The sequence below is a fragment of the Protomyctophum parallelum genome (assembly GCF_964188405.1).
Source record: "Protomyctophum parallelum genome assembly, chromosome: 21".
In the NCBI taxonomy this organism is placed as follows: Eukaryota; Metazoa; Chordata; class Actinopteri; order Myctophiformes; family Myctophidae; genus Protomyctophum; species Protomyctophum parallelum.
The window spans coordinates 2,796,824-2,814,971 of NC_139713.1; the positions used below are offsets into that span (position 1 = coordinate 2,796,824).

At 46.8% G+C, this 18,148-nt stretch overlaps 1 protein-coding gene across 2 annotated transcripts in view; it reads right to left on the minus strand.

Annotated features, from left to right (window-relative positions):
* LOC310879272 (tenascin-like) overlaps nt 1-18,148 on the minus strand; it is a 137,038-nt gene that overhangs the window by 18,318 nt on the left and 100,572 nt on the right. Inside the window, exons 23-28 of one of the 2 annotated variants that reach the window (XM_083793820.1) lie at nt 13,771-14,049; nt 13,017-13,289; nt 10,579-10,878; nt 4,676-4,948; nt 2,940-3,062; nt 1,466-1,609 (exon numbers count right to left, since the gene is read on the minus strand). In XM_083793820.1, coding sequence (XP_083649946.1) covers nt 1,466-1,609; nt 2,940-3,062; nt 4,676-4,948; nt 10,579-10,878; nt 13,017-13,289; nt 13,771-14,049 — 1,392 coding nt within the window. The remainder of the gene's footprint in view (nt 1-1,465; nt 1,610-2,939; nt 3,063-4,675; nt 4,949-10,578; nt 10,879-13,016; nt 13,290-13,770; nt 14,050-18,148) is intronic. The other variant, XM_083793821.1, reaches the window with a different exon arrangement.

An 18,148-nucleotide genomic window follows, 5' to 3' on the forward strand; every position in this document is an offset into this window, starting at 1 on the left:
ACTGTACCTTCGACAGGCAGCCTCTGTAGTTTAACAAACTCCCACTGTACCTTCGACAGGCAGCCTCTGTAGTTTAACAAACTCCCACTGTACCTTCGACAGGCAGCCTCTGTAGTTTAACAAACTCCCACTGTACCTTCGACAGGCAGCCTCTGTAGTTTAACAAACTCCCACTGTACCTTCGACAGGCAGCCTCTGTAGTTTAACAAACTCCCACTGTACCTTCGACAGGCAGCCTCTGTAGTTTAACAAACTCCCACTGTACCTTCGACAGGCAGCCTCTGTAGTTTAACAAACTCCCACTGTACCTTCGTCAGGCAGCCTCTGTAGTTTAACAAACTCCCACTGTACCTTCGACAGGCAGCCTCTGTAGTTTAACAAACTCCCACTGTACCTTCGTCAGGCAGCCTCTGTAGACATTTTTAAAGCTCAGCTCAAGACCCACTTCTACAACATTGCTTTTAATTGATCTTTTACTTTTTTGTTATTCATGTCCTCACTGTATTGCATCAATGCTTGTTTTTTAATGTCGTTGCCTTGCTTTTCTTTTTTTTTCTCCGTTGCTCTGTAAAGCACTTTGAGCTGCATTTCATGTCATGAAAGGTGCTATACAAATAAAGTTTTATTATTATTATTATTATTATTATTATTAACTGTAAAGGTCCTGTCAGATCTGTGCTGTAGGGCTGATTGGCTGGCATGGGTTCCCAACCTGGCTTTCTAAAACGGTTAGTCCCAATACTTGTTTTTTTGATTGGCTGGTTAGTGTCACGTGACCGTTGTAAATTTCACCGATAACCCACACACCTTCAATCACTTTATAATCATTCCCAGCTTATTCCGCAGCTCTGTAGCTGAACTGGGGAAGGGGAGCGCTTGATTGCCTTACAAACCAATGCCGTGCGGGCGTCTATAAGCACCGTCCGGCTCATATGACTGTGAATGTGTGGCTCCAGGCAGCCCCGTAAAAAGACATCAAGCGCTATTCTCCCGTCACATAGCCTACTTGCCGAGCAAAACAAGGAAGTGCATGTGACTCGCTCTGGTGGCGCAAAGCGTAGCTACTTCTGTGAATGTAATAGTTTTATTAGGTTAATATTGCTATATTATGTTTGTAACCGTTTTAGAAAAGCAATAAGCCACTTGAGGATTTGACAGTTGCGTCACTGTTATGCTATACGCAACACAGACGTAATACGGACTGAAAGCCTTTTATAAACCACAGTCACCTACAGTATATCCTAGCTGTAGTGACAGTGTCCGTGCTGTAGGGGGCATCCTAGCTGTAGTGACAGTGTCCGTGGTGGGCGGGCTGTCCTCCTGGGCCATAGGGGGCGCTCTACAGGGCATCATACCTGTAGTGACAGTGTCCGTGGTGGGGGGGGCATCATACCTGTAGTGACAGTGTCCGTGGTGGGCGGGCTGTCCTCCTGGGCCATAGGGGGCGCTCTACAGGGCATCATACCTGTAGTAACAGTGTCCGTGGTGGGCGGGCTGTCCTCCAGGCCCTTCACAGCGGTGACGGTCACCTGGTAGGTGGTTCCCGGGACCATGTGGGTCAGCGTGGTCTGGGAAACATCGCTGGCAACGGTCAACTGGACCGGGTTCCCTACACACAGTGTGGAGAGGACGCACGCACGCGCGCACATGCACACGCACACGCACACACACACACACACACACACACACACACACACACACACACACACACACACACACACACACAATTGGAATTGTGTAAACTAAAGACCTGGAGGCGTGATCAATGCTCTTTGGCCACACAGAATAGCCAAATGGCATTGATCACGCCTCCAGGTCTTTAGTTTACTCAAGTTAGGGAATAAGACCTGGTACTTAAGACACGCAAAATACAGCCCTCAAAATACAGCCCTAAATCTCATCAAATGAATATGGGCCTTGATATGAAAAGGGTTGAAAACCATGCACTGTTCTTACAGAAACTACCGTTATTTCCCCCCAAAAAAGGAGCCCCCCCCCCAATCAGATTTCAGGACATCAGTCTCAGTCTGTACGCAGTAAACCTGATCTGAATCGGACTCCATGTGACTTGTTTGCAGATATTACAATCTGGATGTGACGCACAGATCTGATTCAGGCTGGATTTTAGCTGCCAGTCTGAACACACAGATCTGTGACAGATCTGATCTGCATTAATGTAGTGTGAACGGTCGGGCCAAAAGATCAGATTTGAGAAATGAATCAGATTTGAATGATGTGACTGCAGTCTAAATGGGGCCTAATTTATACTCAAATTCGAGTTGTGTAGTGGTACCTTTTTTTTAATTCATTTTTGCTTTTGTATTTCTTTTAAATCTTTAGTGCAATTTCTTTTAATAAAAATTCTGAAACTAAAAAAGGATATTTACTTATACACTACAGTACTGTGAAATACTGTCTAAACTGAAGCTAAATTGAAACGGCCGGGAATAAAATATGGGCGATACAACGGTGTTCCCCCTGCCGAACGGTTTGCGGAGCGGTCTTGATATTGGAAGGTCGCTAGTTCGTATCCCCGGACCGGCACGTTAAAATTACCACCGCTGAAGTGCCCTTTGAGCAAGGCATTGAACCCCTACCATGAAATGTTCAATGAGCAGGGCCTGGCTGTAAACAAGTTCTTGAGCTTAGTCCAGTTACCCTGGGTAAACATAGTACCTTTCCTTTCCTTAGTCCAGTTACCCTGGGTAAACATAGTACCTTTCCTTTCCTTAGTCCAGTTACCCTGGGTAAACATAGTACCTTTCCTTTCCTTAGTCCAGTTACCCTGGGTAAACATAGTACCTTTCCTTTCCTTAGTCCAGTTACCCGGGGGAAACATAGTACCTTTCCTTTCCTTAGTCCAGTTACCCTGGGTAAACATAATACCTTTCCTTTCCTTAGTCCAGTTACCCTGGGGTAAACATAGTACCTTTCCTTACCCCCGTAAAGCGGCGCGTAGACGAGGCGATAGCTGTCCACCCGGGAGCGTGGTGGGGTCCACCCGACCGTGGTGGACGTGTCGGTTATCTCAGAGAACTGGAGGCCTCTCGGAGAGCCCAGACCTGGAGAACACGCCGACACCAAGACAGAGCAGAGAGGAGACAATGTTAAGGCCTGTTCATATAGGCCAGTTTTAGGTGAAGAAGAGGTGACCACCGGTTAGTAAAAACATGTGACCACCGAAAACTACAACATGACGTCACTGTGTTCAGAGATTCACCGCTCACCCCAAACACATCTCTGTTTTTTCTAAAACTACAACATGACGTCACTGAGCCGCGGTGGTGAGAGACTCACCCCTCACCCCAAACACATCTCTCTGTTTTTACTAAAACTACAACATGACGTCACTGAGCCGCGGTGGTGAGAGACTCACCCCTCACCCCAAACACACCTCTCTGTTTTTACTAAAACTACAACATGACGTCACTGAGCCGCGGTGGTAAGAGACTCACCTCTCACCCCAAACACATCTCTCTGTTTTTACTAAAACTACAACATGACGTCACTGAGCCACGGTGGTAAGAGACTCACCGCTCACCCCAAACACATCTCTCTGTTTTTACTAAAACTACAACATGACGTCATTGAGCCGCGCTGGTAAGAGACTCACCGCTCACCCAAACACATATCTGTTTTTACTAAAACTACAATATGACATCACTGAGCCGCGGTGGTAAGAGACTCACCGTTCACCCAAACATCTCTCTGTTTTTACTAAAACTCCAACATGACACTAAGCCGCGGTGGTATCCAAACACATCTCTGTTTTTACTAACCACCGTTGCATTGGAGTATGAAGAGGCCTTTTAGGAGTGTTGACTTCGTCGATTAAAACTAAGCTATGATGACTATAAAACTCAATATTGTTGACAATTTCATCCACAAATTAAAAGCTAGACTAAAATGTTAGGGAAGGAGTCGTGGTGCAGAGATACAGTTTAACTAAAATACAAAACATTATATTATTATGTTTGGTTGCGCTTGGGGTGTTGCGCTTTGAAAATATCAGATCTACAAGCGCACAATGCGTCACGCTGTGTGACACGGTGTGAGCTTGTAAATCTGCTATTGTCAGCATGCAACCAAGTGCAAAATCAGCCAACATACATTTTAGGCGACTAAATCAACTGTAGATTTAAGTTGACAAAAAAACTTGACTAAAAGTAAAACATTTCAGATCAGTAAAATAATACTAATAACTAAATGAAACATTTCCTAACCAACATCAACACTGTTTCCAATGGAAAGACATCTGTATATAGATAGGCCTGTTCAGAAGACCGGTTAGTGCATGGCCCCGGGCCGGCTAACGGTCCGGGCAACCTAGACTGCTAATCCAGCCTGACAGGGGGTCACTCCCCATCTCTCTAATCCAGCCTGACAGGGGGTCACTCCCCATCTCTCTAATCCAGCCTGACAGGGGGTCACTCCCCATCTCTCTCCCCCCCCATTTCCTGCCAGCGTACTAGTGTAAACTATCTAGATAAAGGCAAAAAACAAAAAGGAAAAAGAGACATTTTCACAGATGTATAGCACACAGACACGGTTGCATCCCGGACGGTTCTAGCGCTCTCCATCAACCTGTGTCCGGCAGCAAACCCCCGTGATCGGGATCTCCAACCACCCTGTGTGAACGACCCCGCTGCAGGGATTGGTCGGTCGATCGATCTACCTGTGCGAGCGACCCCAGTGATTGGCTGGGACCGGTGGTCCAGCGACACTCCGTACAACTCGACCTCGTACTCCGTGCCGCCCATGAGGCCCGTCAGAACCGCGGTGCGCTCGTCGCCCAGCGCCACGTGCTCCTGTGGGCTGGCCAGCTTTTTGCTGTCCCGGATCTTGATGACGAATCTGTCAAACAAGTATTGCTCGGCGGCCCACGTCAGACGCAGGCTGTCCTCCGTCACGTCCGACACAAACAGGTGCTCCACCTCGGGCTCCGCCTCTGGGTTGGAAAGGAAAACAGTTTATGGGCCCAAAGATGTGGTTTATATTATTATTATTTTTGTTGGTTCCAGCCCCGCCCCCTGCTCATCAGCGTTCAGAGAGAGAAAGGCTTGAGATTGAAGGAAGGAAGGAAGAAGGCCGTGCGATGGATGGATGGATGGAAGGCGTGTTTTTCCAGGGGTTTTAAGGAGCGAGGCCTTCTTCATCCGACGTGGTGAGTCATGCCATGCTTCGTCGTTTGTTCATTTCATTCGTTAGTGCGAGAGGCGGAAGTTCGACGGAACAACGGAAGAAACGTGTGTGAGGTTTATAATTATAGGTAAGATTGTATGAATGCGTGAAATCCAGGTATTGTGCCTATTCTGGCACACACTCTGAGGTTTATAGGTAAGATTGTATGAATGCGTGAACTCCAGGTATTGTGCCTATTCTGGCACACACTCTGAGGTTTATAGGTAAGACTGTATGAATGCGTGAACTCCAGGTATTGTGCCTATTCTGGCACACACTCTGAGGTTTATAGGTAAGACTGTATGAATGCGTGAACTCCAGGTATTGTGCCTATTCTGGCACACACTCTGAGGTTTATAGGTAAGATTGTATGAATGCGTGAACTCCAGGTATTGTGCCTATTCTGGCACACACTCTGAGGTTTATAGGTAAGACTGTATGAATGCGTGAACTCCAGGTATTGTGCCTATTCTGGCACACACTCTGAGGTTTATAGGTAAGACTGTATGAATGCGTGAACTCCAGGTATTGTGCCTATTCTGGCACACACTCTGAGGTTTATAGGTAAGACTGTATGAATGCGTGAACTCCAGGTATTGTGCCTATTCTGGCACACACTCTGAGGTTTATAGGTAAGACTGTATGAATGCGTGAACTCCAGGTATTGTGCCTATTCTGGCACACACTCTGAGGTTTATAGGTAAGACTGTATGAATGCGTGAACTCCAGGTATTGTGCCTATTCTGGCACACACTCTGAGGTTTATAGGTAAGACTGTATGAATGCGTGAACTCCAGGTATTGTGCCTATTCTGGCACACACTCTGAGGTTTATAGGTAAGACTGTATGAATGCGTGAACTCCAGGTATTGTGCCTATTCTGGCACACACTCTGAGGTTTATAGGTAAGACTGTATGAATGCGTGAACTCCAGGTATTGTGCCTATTCTGGCACACACTCTGAGGTTTATAGGTAAGACTGTATGAATGCGTGAACTCCAGGTATTGTGCCTATTCTGGCACACACTCTGAGGTTTATAGGTAAGACTGTATGAATGCGTGAACTCCAGGTATTGTGCCTATTCTGGCACACACTCTGAGGTTTATAGGTAAGACTGTATGAATGCGTGAACTCCAGGTATTGTGCCTATTCTGGCACACACTCTGAGGTTTATAGGTAAGACTGTATGAATGCGTGAACTCCAGGTATTGTGCCTATTCTGGCACACACTCTGAGGTTTATAGGTAAGACTGTATGAATGCGTGAACTCCAGGTATTGTGCCTATTCTGGCACACACTCTGCCAAAGTATAGGCAAAGAATTCGGCGAAAATAGTAGATCCATAAGCTCGCAACGTTGCGAGCTTATGGATCGGCTATTTTCGGCAAAGAGTTTTGGAGAAGATGGAGGAAAAAGAAGGGACAAAGTACAGGCCCTTGTGGAACCCCCGTCAGTTGAAGTAGAGAGGGGTTGAAGCGGTTAGCCCTAACCCCGGTCAGTTGAAGTACAGACGGGTTGAAGTGGTTAGCCCTAACCCCGGTCAGGTGAAGTACAGACACGTTGAAGTGGTTAGCCCTAACCCCGGTCAGTTGAAGTACAGACGGGTTGAAGCGGTTAGCCCTAACCCCGGTCAGTTGAAGTACAGACACGTTGAAGCGGTTAGCCCTAACCCCGGTCAGTTGAAGTACAGACGGGTTGAAGTGGTTAGCCCTAACCCCGGTCAGTTGAAGTACAGACACGTTGAAGTGGTTAGCCCTAACCCCGGTCAGTTGAAGTACAGACACGTTGAAGCGGTTAGCCCTAACCCCGGTCAGGTGAAGTACAGACACGTTGAAGTGGTTAGCCCTAACCCCGGTCAGTTGAAGTACAGACACGTTGAAGTGGTTAGCCCTAACCCCGGTCAGTTGAAGTACAGACACGTTGAAGTGGTTAGCCCTAACCCCGGTCAGTTGAAGTACAGACACGTTGAAGTGGTTAGCCCTAACCCCGGTCAGTTGAAGTACAGACGCGTTGAAGCGGTTAGCCCTAACCCCGGTCAGTTGAAGTACAGACGCGTTGAAGCGGTTAGCCCTAACCCCGGTCAGTTGAAGTATAGACGGGTTGAAGTGGTTAGCCCTAACCCCGGTCAGTTGAAGTACAGACGGGTTGAAGCGGTTAGCCCTAACCCCGGTCAGTTGAAGTACAGACGGGTTGAAGCGGTTAGCCCTAACCCCGGTCAGTTGAAGTACAGACGGGTTGAAGTGGTTAGCCCTAACCCCGGTCAGTTGAAGTACAGACGGGTTGAAGTGGTTAGCCCTAACCCCGGTCAGTTGAAGTACAGACGGGTTGAAGCGGTTAGCCCTAACCCCGGTCAGTTGAAGTACAGACGCGTTGAAGCGGTTAGCCCTAACCCCGGTCAGTTGAAGTACAGACGCGTTGAAGCGGTTAGCCCTAACCCCGGTCAGTTGAAGTACAGACGGGTTGAAGTGGTTAGCCCTAACCCCGGTCAGTTGAAGTACAGACGGGTTGAAGCGGTTAGCCCTAACCCCGGTCAGTTGAAGTACAGACGGGTTGAAGCGGTTAGCCCTAACCCCGGTCAGTTGAAGTACAGACGCGTTGAAGTGGTTAGCCCTAACCCCGGTCAGTTGAAGTACAGACGCGTTGAAGCGGTTAGCCCTAACCCCGGTCAGTTGAAGTACAGACGGGTTGAAGTGGTTAGCCCTAACCCCGGTCAGTTGAAGTACAGACGGGTTGAAGTGGTTAGCCCTAACCCCGGTCAGTTGAAGTACAGACGGGTTGAAGCGGTTAGCCCTAACCCCGGTCAGTTGAAGTACAGACGCGTTGAAGCAGTTAGCCCTAACCCCGGTCAGTTGAAGTACAGACGGGTTGAAGCGGTTAGCCCTAACCCCGGTCAGTTGAAGTACAGACGCGTTGAAGTGGTTAGCCCTAACCCCGGTCAGTTGAAGTACAGACGGGTTGAAGCGGTTAGCCCTAACCCCGGTCAGTTGAAGTACAGACGCGTTGAAGTGGTTAGCCCTAACCCCGGTCAGTTGAAGTACAGACAGGTTGAAGTGGTTAGCCCTAACCCCGGTCAGGTGAAGTACAGACGCGTTGAAGTGGTTAGGGAAACATACTTTGCTGAGGTCAGTTCAAAAGTCTGTGAAAATATTTGTTTAGCAAACATTATTTGTTGATAGGACCAGACATCCATCCAGCCTGGACGCCCTTAAAGACGATCAAACATGATGAATGAAGATTTGTTAGTTTAAAATCAAGTGACATTTCTTTCATGCTGAAAATGTCCCGTTGATTCATTCACCAGTGTTTTCCTGCTGTTTCAGACATTATATTATTTGGTTTTCACTCCACAAAAACTGTCCCGATCAAACAAACCCAGACAGCTGTGATTATAACAAAAATGCAAGAGGACATAATATTATACGTATCTATGTGATTATCAGGTATATACTGTACAGTATGCCCATTGAAACAGCAGCAGTCTGGGGGAAAACACGTTTAAAATATGAAAACAAACACTAACACTTGCTCATATTTTAGAGACGAGGGGAAACGGAATAGAACTCCACACAAAAACAAGGAAACGTGTTGGATTAAAAGACATTAATTAAGCAGGTTAATGTTAATGAGGTAGCTCTGTAGAAAAGGCACGTTTCGTTATGTTAGCAGTTTGCTCGTAGGCTCATCGTCACAAGAAAACGGGAACAAGAAACTAGGGCCGGGACTAATTGCGAATAATCTAGATTAATTAATCGCAAAGCCTCTGATTAATTAGATTATTTTTTTTAATCAAGTCCCAGCTCTACAAGAAACATTTGACAAACATGGTCCTGGTGAATTATAAATGCTCGTTTCAATTGAATACATTTTGTTGTCAGGCAGAATCCTTGTTGTATAATCCATCTTTAAACCTGCTCCCCCCCACCCCCGCCCACCCCTACATTTCCTCTGCTGTGCAAATGTAATGCAAACAGCAGCTCTACAAGCTCACGTGTCCCATCAAGACACATTGTGAGATGAGCTTAATGCTTATAGATCAGATATTTCCATTATGGTTTTTGTAGGCGTGCTAGCCCCCTCAAATCATCGTGTGAACACAAACAGACAAATGGCTGATCAAGTGTGTCTGTGGATTCGATAAATATCGAGCCAATGCAAAGTATTAAAATAGCTTGTGACTACATTATAAATACATTGATTGGATCATTGGAACACTTTAGTTTTCTTTTCTTTTCTTTTATCCCACAATTTTGTCCCACAATTTTTTATCCCAACCAGTTTTTTCACCCAGTGTCAATTATCTAATGTAATCCTGGGCGCTACACTTCCTCTGCCAACCTGGGGAGAGCAGTGGACTGGCCTCATGCTTCTTTCTCTGCATGAGGAGTCCAAGCTGCTTCTTTTCACCTGACAGGGGGGAGTTTCCCCGGCCGGACGTAGCGCGTGGAAGGAACACGTTATTCCAACCAGTCCTTTCCCCTCCATCAGGCGCTCCGGCTGGCCAGGGGGAGAAAGTTTAGAGCCCAGGATTACTGCATGTTTTTGTGAGGGTATCTACCCTAGGGGACACAGGGAGAACATACAAACTCCACACAGAAAGGCCCTTTCGCCAAACCCCGCCTCGGGTATGGGCACTGATGACGCGGATGAGAGAACACGCCCCCAGCGCCCACAGCGTCCCCAGCGGGAATCGAACCCAGGACCTTCTAGCTGTGAGGCGACAGCACTACCAACTGTGCCACCGTGCCCCCTTGTTATTCCTTTCTGAAGAGCAGTTTCTGTCCGACAGCAGCAACATTTACATTCCATTTCTTCACTAACACAACGTTAAATTGAATCACAATTTGAATAACACACATGTGCCGAATGCGAGCATGCATGCAGGCTTACCAAGTTCAGTTATGACGGCGAGGAGTATTTCACTTCAATATCAAATATCTAAACATTGAATTGAATCAAGCAACTTATTCAAAACTACCTAGGGTGCACAGAAAAGCCAGACAGGATGGAGGCTTTAAAGAAAAGTGAAATACCCCGTTAAAGGGCCACTTCAGCCCATTTGCAACCAGATCTTATTTAGACAAGAAACACTTTATTGGGTTTCTTTTATGTGATATGTGATATGATGTCATGGACATTGCATGGTCTCACTTCCTTCCTGGACTACAATTTCCATAATGCTTTGGTGCACTGCTCCTCCTTGTGGATAGGGGGAGGGCTGTCTTACTGAGACATGTATGTAAGTCCAGGAAGGAAGTGAGACCAGTGTCCAAGGCTGTACTGGTCCATTAGAGTGGCTGTTCCTTGTCTCCACAAACATCCTTAAAATAAGCTCTGGTTGCAAAAGGGGGTGAAGTGGCCCTTTAACTGTACTGTGGGGGGGAGGGGGGGGGGGGGTACCTGTCACAGCCACCGTGGTCAGCGGCCGAGAGGACAGGCCCGTGCTGGACACGGCGGTCAGTCTGACCTCATAGCCGATGCCCGTGATCAGACCCCAGATGTCCAGCCAGGTCTGGTTGCCCGGGATGGTGAACTCGTGAGGCTTCAGCAGCCAGCCGGAGTCCGTCACCACCACGTGGAAGTGACTGAATAAACCGCCACCGGAGGGCGCCGTCTCTTCCTTCATCATCTCCCAGGACACGCGGAAGCCGTACGGCGTTACGTTTGTAATGGTCATGTTTTCCACTTTGGGCAACGCAGCTGTGGGGGGGGGGGGGGGGGGGGGAGCGGGGGGGGGGGGGGGGGGTGGTTGGGTGGCGGAGCGGAGGGTGGTGGTTTTTTATTTGTTTTTTTTTGAGAAGGGGACAATTTAATAAATGCATTAAAAAAAGCCAGGCCAGGGAACAGTATGCCCATGGATATGGTTTTGGATAATGTTAGTGATGATGATGATGTCTGCAATGGTTGCAAAAGTACCATACTTATTATTATTATTATTATTTTTCAAATGACAAACTGTCCATTTGTTTTTGCTAAATTGTAAAAGAACCTTGTGAAAACTGTCGTGAGACAAAAGAGGAGGTAAAAATATAGACCGATTCACAGAGGGTTTCCTGGGTGCGGCCATTACTGAGGGTGTACCATTGAGTGCAGCAGCACTGATTAGCTACACCTGGCCTACGGAGCACCTGCTCCATGGATTACCCCTCAGTAATGGCCGCGCCCAGGGCACCCCTCTGTGAATCGGTCTATAGATTAGATTAAAAAAAAACTTTAAAAAAAAACAGCTGGTTTTAAGGCATGCGCAATGAAGCAGATGTAGTTCAGATCTCGGGTCACATCTGGCTGAACTTTACTGTAGCAAATTATCTAGAACATCTTAGCAGAATCTAAAGAAGCACCTCACCCATTTTAAACCTTATATCGTCGTTACAATTAGCCCTTCACTAAATCCCACCCCAAAAAGCGATTGTCCAATCAATGCCAATCCAAATAGCAACGGTTGCTATGCAGGTCAAGCTGTTTCTTCGCTGCTAACGTGCCTATTGGACAAGGATTGGTTGGGGAGGGACTTAGTGAAGGGCTAATTGGTCCTCACTAATACTAATATATGTCACCATTTCTGTCTGGTCACTCTGCGTCTCAGTGGTGTGCTGTGGACGGTGTGGATGGTAACCGCAAGGTTGGCAGTTCGAACCCTGTGGGCTCCCCCAGAGTTAGTGTCGAAGTGTCCTTGAGCAAGACACTGAACCCCTAATTGCTCCTGATGTGCTGGTTGGTGCCTTGCATGGTTTCCGCCGCCATCGGTGTATGAATGTGTGCACAATCTATGTAAATGTATGCATTTATATACTGTAGCGCTTTGGATAAAGGCGCTATATAAATGCACCGCTTACCATTCACCATTTAGGCGAACAGAAGTTGTATGTACCCTCTGACCCCGTCATGGGAACGAGGCTAGTGTCACAAGTTAACAGTCTAATGAGCATTTAGAGAGGACCGATTGGCCCTTCGCTAAACCCCACCCCAAACAGAGCACTTAGAGAGGACCGATTGGCCCTTCGCTAAACCCCACCCCAAACAGAGCACTTAGAGAGGACCGATTGGCCCTTCGCTAAACCCCACCCCAAACAGAGAGGACCGATTGGCCCTTCGCTAAACCCCACCCCAAACAGAGCACTTAGAGAGGACCGATTGGCCCTTCGCTAAACCCCACCCCAAACAGAGCACTTAGAGAGGACCGATTGGCCCTTCGCTAAACCCCACCCCAAACAGAGCATTTAGAGAGGACCGATTGGCCCTTCGCTAAACCCCACCCCAAACAGCCATTGTCCAATGCCAATCCAAATAGTTCAGCAACCGTTGCTAAGGACGGCAAGCAATTTGGCCACCTCATAGCTGTCAGTGTCATTTTGCATGGCTGTGGCTGTGTTGTTGAACACTGTCAGTGTCATTTTGCATGGCTGTGGCTGTGTTGTTGAACACAGACACAGCTTAACGTGCATGGCTGTGGCTGTGTTGTTGAACACATACACAGCTTAACGTCTGGAAAGTTACACGACTGAGCCACCCAGGTGATGCAATAATACCAATCACAGTAGTCGTAGCGTTCATTACATGAAAACTCCTGTCGGACGGTCGCAAGTTGATCGAGTTGCACCCTCTAACATTTCGTATTTCTAGTTCATTGAAATGACTTAGTAACCGGTGCTAACGTGCCTATTGGACAAGGACGGGTTGGGGAGGGACGTAGCGAAGGGCTAACTATATGAAGACGAGGTTGAGAAAGGGCAAAGTGCTCCCTTAAATACATTTGATGCGGATGCCTATAGTATACGCTATACGGTGTATGCATGACGCTGAACAAACAGTAACATCCAGAGTAGCATCATGTGTACCTGTGGTGGCGTGGGACAACACAGAGGGCGTGCGGCGGCCATGAGAGATACCGAACAGTTCAATGTCATAGGCCGTGGCGTCCGCCAGCTTAGAGACGGTAAAGTTCTGCACTCGGCCGTCGATGGTGAACTCCAGCGTGTCGGTCATTTGTTCCGCGTCGCTGACTCGGATCACGAAGCCGTCGAAATGTCCCGACAGCGTGCTCCAGGACAGCGTGAAGTTGTCCGGGCTTACGGACGATGCCGCTACGGTGCCGAACTGTGGCACGTCCTCTGAGCGAAGGAAGAGAACACGGATGTTGTTGTTTTTTGTGTCGTGTTAATTCCCAGGACGTTGATTAAAGTGCATACTGTGTAACGTTCATTTTAGTGGTCGGTTTATGGTCGACGCCTCGAGTCGTATAGCGCCGTTGTCATTACGGCGCTGCCTATAGTGTCGCAGTCCCGCCCCCCTTTCATGACGACGTGAGACCCAGAAGTGAATTCCCCGTTCATTTTTCTCCGTAGGCTTTTCAAAAAGTATTTGTGAACACACGGTTGTCCAGAATCACCACAAAAGCCCTCTGCCCATGAGGCTCGGGCGGAAAAATATACCAGTGAAACAAATCAAAATTACACTAATTAATTGAAAAGGTTACACAGTATGACTTTAATATTGACCTATAGGTCTCTTCTATAGGCTGATTTCTGAGACTATACTGTATGTGTTCAGGCCATTTATCGATAACACATGCAGTGCAGCGTATAATAATACCTGTGGTGGCTACGGCGTGTAGCGCTTGCGTTTTGTGGCCGCCTGCAGCGCTAGCATACAGCTTGACGTCGTAGCGCGTGCTGGCTTTTAGCCCGGCCATGAGCGTGGAGCGCGCGTCTCCCGCCAGGGAGCGCCCCACCGCCTGCGAGGGTAAAGCAGATTCTCTCACTTCTACTATAAAGTTATCAAAAGCCTTCCCTCCTGCCGCCCTCCACGACAGAGCGAGTCTGTCTGAGGTAACGTTAGAAACAACTAGCCCGTATAGGTCGGGCTCTGGGGCTACAAGGGGGGAGAGAAAAAGGCACAGGATGTATATTGTATAATATTCATTTTCTTCTGGTAAATGAACAGCACAGAAAGTTCCAATTGAGATACCCTGGTAAACCCCTCCCCCGTCGCGGAATTTCAATTTTGCATCCATTAAAAGAATCAGATGAAATGCTGTTTAATTTCCCCGACCGCGGGGTGTGGTTTACCAGGCTACGTTTTCCAAGTGCTTTTTTCCCCCTTCATTAGAAATACAATGTCAGACTTGTGGGTTCGTTTGCATAAAGTGGAAGGTAGAATAGGAGTGCTAACCGTCGACCATTTGGCTTCTTATGGGACTCTTTGACCCCTTTTCCACCGGTTGGTTCCCAATGGTCCAAAATTGTCCAAAATTGTTCCCAATGTCCCAATTGTTCCCAAAATTGTTCCCAATTGTCCAAAATTGGTGGGCAAACTATACCCTATATTAAATTGTTTATAAACATGATAACCCTTCCACAGTAGTAGCTTTTTCACGTTTTTGATTATTTTGCATATTTTCCTACATAATGCCTCATTTGCATATTTAAAAATGTAAAATTTGTAATACAATAAATCATTGTCTTCGTGTAAGTACTCAATTGGGGGAGTTTAATGGTGATAACAATCTAATATAGGTATGGTTTTGCCCACTCAATTCATAATTCACGTTTCAATTTTGGAGCTCTGGCTCATGGACTAAAAACCAAAAAGAACTGAACCGGTTCCCACTGGGAACCAACCGGTGGAAAAGGGGCCTTTGGGTTGTGTAGTGTAGTTAGTTTACCTCTTGCCACGATGTGGCTGCAAATATCGTAGAGATATCTTCAGTAGTTGCTCCGTGATTACAACATGATATATGCACGGTGAAACAGCTGTCAAAGTCACTCTTTTATAGTGTTGTAAAAGTCGAGTCCACCTAAAGCGAGGAACGAGGGACTGTGGGATGAGGGCGAGTCCGAGTCGAGTCTGAGATCCACGGGAGGCGGTAGGGTTCCCAATCGTCCCGTAAAACACGGGAACGTACCGTATTTGACAACTGAAAGAGCCGTCCCGTAATGAACCGATATGCCCCGTACTTTGGGGTTGTGGAAGAATGACAGCGCGTTATGGTGATTCTCAGTCACTCGCTCACATGCGGAATGCGGACAGCCGTGAGACTGAGTCGAGACCGAGACCAGATTAATTTATATTGTTTAGCACATAAGTGATTAAGGCAAGCAAAGCAGATGCCTTACTAGGCCTAAGTTGACGTTTATTTATTTTTTTACTTTTTAAACTCACCAATATTTGAAGTTACATCATGGCACAACAAACCTCTACCATGGAATTCTCCTTTAACTTTGCATTGTTTTTATGACCTGGCATATGGGCTCAAACCTTTCAATGTTGCGAATTGCGTAGAGCATGCATTGTAGTAAATTACTTGGCAAGGAAAACAAGAACTTTTGTACGGCATTTATCTTTGACGTGATATCCCGTCTATAGGTGAATGCCACACATTCTAACCGCATGCTTCCCTCGACCACACCCATGACCACACCCATGACCACACCCATGACCACACCCATGACCACACCCATGACCACACCCATGACCACACCCATGACCACACCCATGACCACACCCATGCAAGAAACACCGCAGAATCCATGAGGTCAATAAAACTATTTTTGTCTCGTCCCACAGAGGACAAGACAGCCATACGGATACGAATGAAGACGAATAATCCCTGCGGCGAATACAATAACGTTTATTATTATTGAACGCAAGTTTTGGTCGCTGAGTTTGAAACACCGGAACGGGGAAATTATTAGGAAGTATTACGTCACCACTGTTTGCTCGGTGCCGTCTCATTAGTCAGAAGGTTCATTGTTCCGAAATTACTATCCCTATCTCTAACCCTAACCTAAACCTAACCACAAGCACGGGAGCAAACCTAAACCTAGCCTCGATACCCAGGCTTTCATTTCGTCTGCGCGAAAGATGAAAGCCTGGAAAAAGCCGTGGGCTGAACCAGTCTAAAAGTGGGAGTCAACCCTTCCGGGTGGGCGTCGCTCTAAATGATGTGACGTAGCGCTGCACTAGGGGGGAGAGGAGGGGCCGGGGGTGACGGACAGATCGATGAGATCCAATCAGGGTGCGCGCATTTCTGAGGCGCGACCCTCCCATCTAGGCCAGAAATGTCTCTGCTTAGGTCAGGCTAACCTAAACCTAACCGCAAGCACGGGAGCAAACCTAAACCTAACCGCAAGCACGGGAGCAGTGCATGTTCGGACTAACGGAACTTCGGATCTATGGTCAGTTCCCGTTTGCTCAGGGTGGGATCTCTGTCGGAGTTCTGCTCTACATGTAAAGTGTGTAAACCTTAGAGTATGTACTAATAGAGACGGCACCATATTTCTCCTCCCATCCACTTGCATTAAGTTGCTCGAAAAGCGCATGAGGCCATTTCACTCCTCCTTCCGGGTATAGGATGGGATTGACTGCCCCAATAACATGAACGTGCTGGTCGTTGACTATCATTGCGCCGTTTGCGCGCGTTCACATTATGAAACATAGCGTTCACATTATGAAACATAGCGTTCACACTATGAAACATAGCGTTCACATTATGAAACATAGCGTTCACATTATGAAACATAGCGTTCACATTATGAAACATAGCGTTCACATTATGAAACATAGCGTTCACATTATGAAACATAGCGTTCACATTATGAAACATAGCGTTCACATTATGAAACATAGCGTTCACATTATGAAACATAGCGTTCACTTGTCATGGGCCCAATAATAACATGAATGAATGACAGTCAACGGGCTCGAGCTGCAATGACAAATTCGGCCACTATGTCCATTTCGCCTCAGGGTTTCCTTCCGGTCTCTATTAATATATACTCTAAGGTGTAAACTTGTTATGATTTGATAACTTTATTTCAATTGAATTGAAATGGTGAGAGCTGCCTGTGTGTGTGTGTGTGTGTGTGTGTGTGTGGTACATTCTAAGTGTGGCTTCCAGAGGTACCTTTCCCATGAAAGGTACCTTTCAAAACCTCTAGGTATCAGGGCGGTAGTAACGAATGGGATTGCACTGTATATAGTTCAGATCATTGATTCACCAGTGGGCCTATACAAGGATCTACAAGCTCACAACGCATATGGTGAGCTTGTAGATCTGGACGCGGTCGAACGGACTGAACTACATAGCCCCTTACTTCACTGCAGCGTCATTGGGGAGACGGCGGTCGGTAATACGCCGGTCCGGCACCAGAACCAACGACACTTCTGGCTCTCCTAAAACGCAAGTCCTACACAAGGCAGAATGTGTCCAAAGCCTTTAGTAGAACATCAGACTTTTATTCTTTGTTTTTTACAGTAACTGCAGTCAATCTGTCATTCTTGCCGTATTGTTTTCGTGGACGGACGGTGCTTAAACCCATTTAGACTTGGGAAAAAAATGTCTTCTTAAATGATGACAGTTTTCTGAAATAGGCTAAAAAAGGTTTCTAGATCAGTGGTGCTCAGTAATTAGACATACCCTGGAGTTGTTTTTGTATGTGCTGTATGGTGTATTAACTTTGCATTTAGGGTTTCTTCCTGGAGGCTGAACCCTTGACAAGTCAAACGGGGCCAAATGAAATAAACAGTAATATAGTGACGTCACATCACACTATCAGCCCCTCCCCTAACCCCTCCCCCTTTATCATACTAACTACAGCTGTGGGTGTGGCTTCAGTTCAGGTGGATCACCACCCAATCACCACCCACCACCAGGCAAACCAGGCATACTTAATGAACTGGTGGGCGTGTCCACATAAAAGCCTGATTTTAACAAATACTGTACACCTTTTTGGAAAAAGTTCTTCCTCCTTATATTATAATAATACCTGATGATCATGTTTTAGAGTGTTGGCACTCCATATTTAACCCATTCTGGGCAGGAACCCCTTTTGGTGTTTTAAAGCATGTTATACTTTAGCTATTGATAAATAGCAGATCTACAGGTCTGCTATTTTTGAAAAATCGTGGAAAATCTTTGAATATATATTATTACCGACATTATTACAACATTTTAACTCAAATCTTTGGT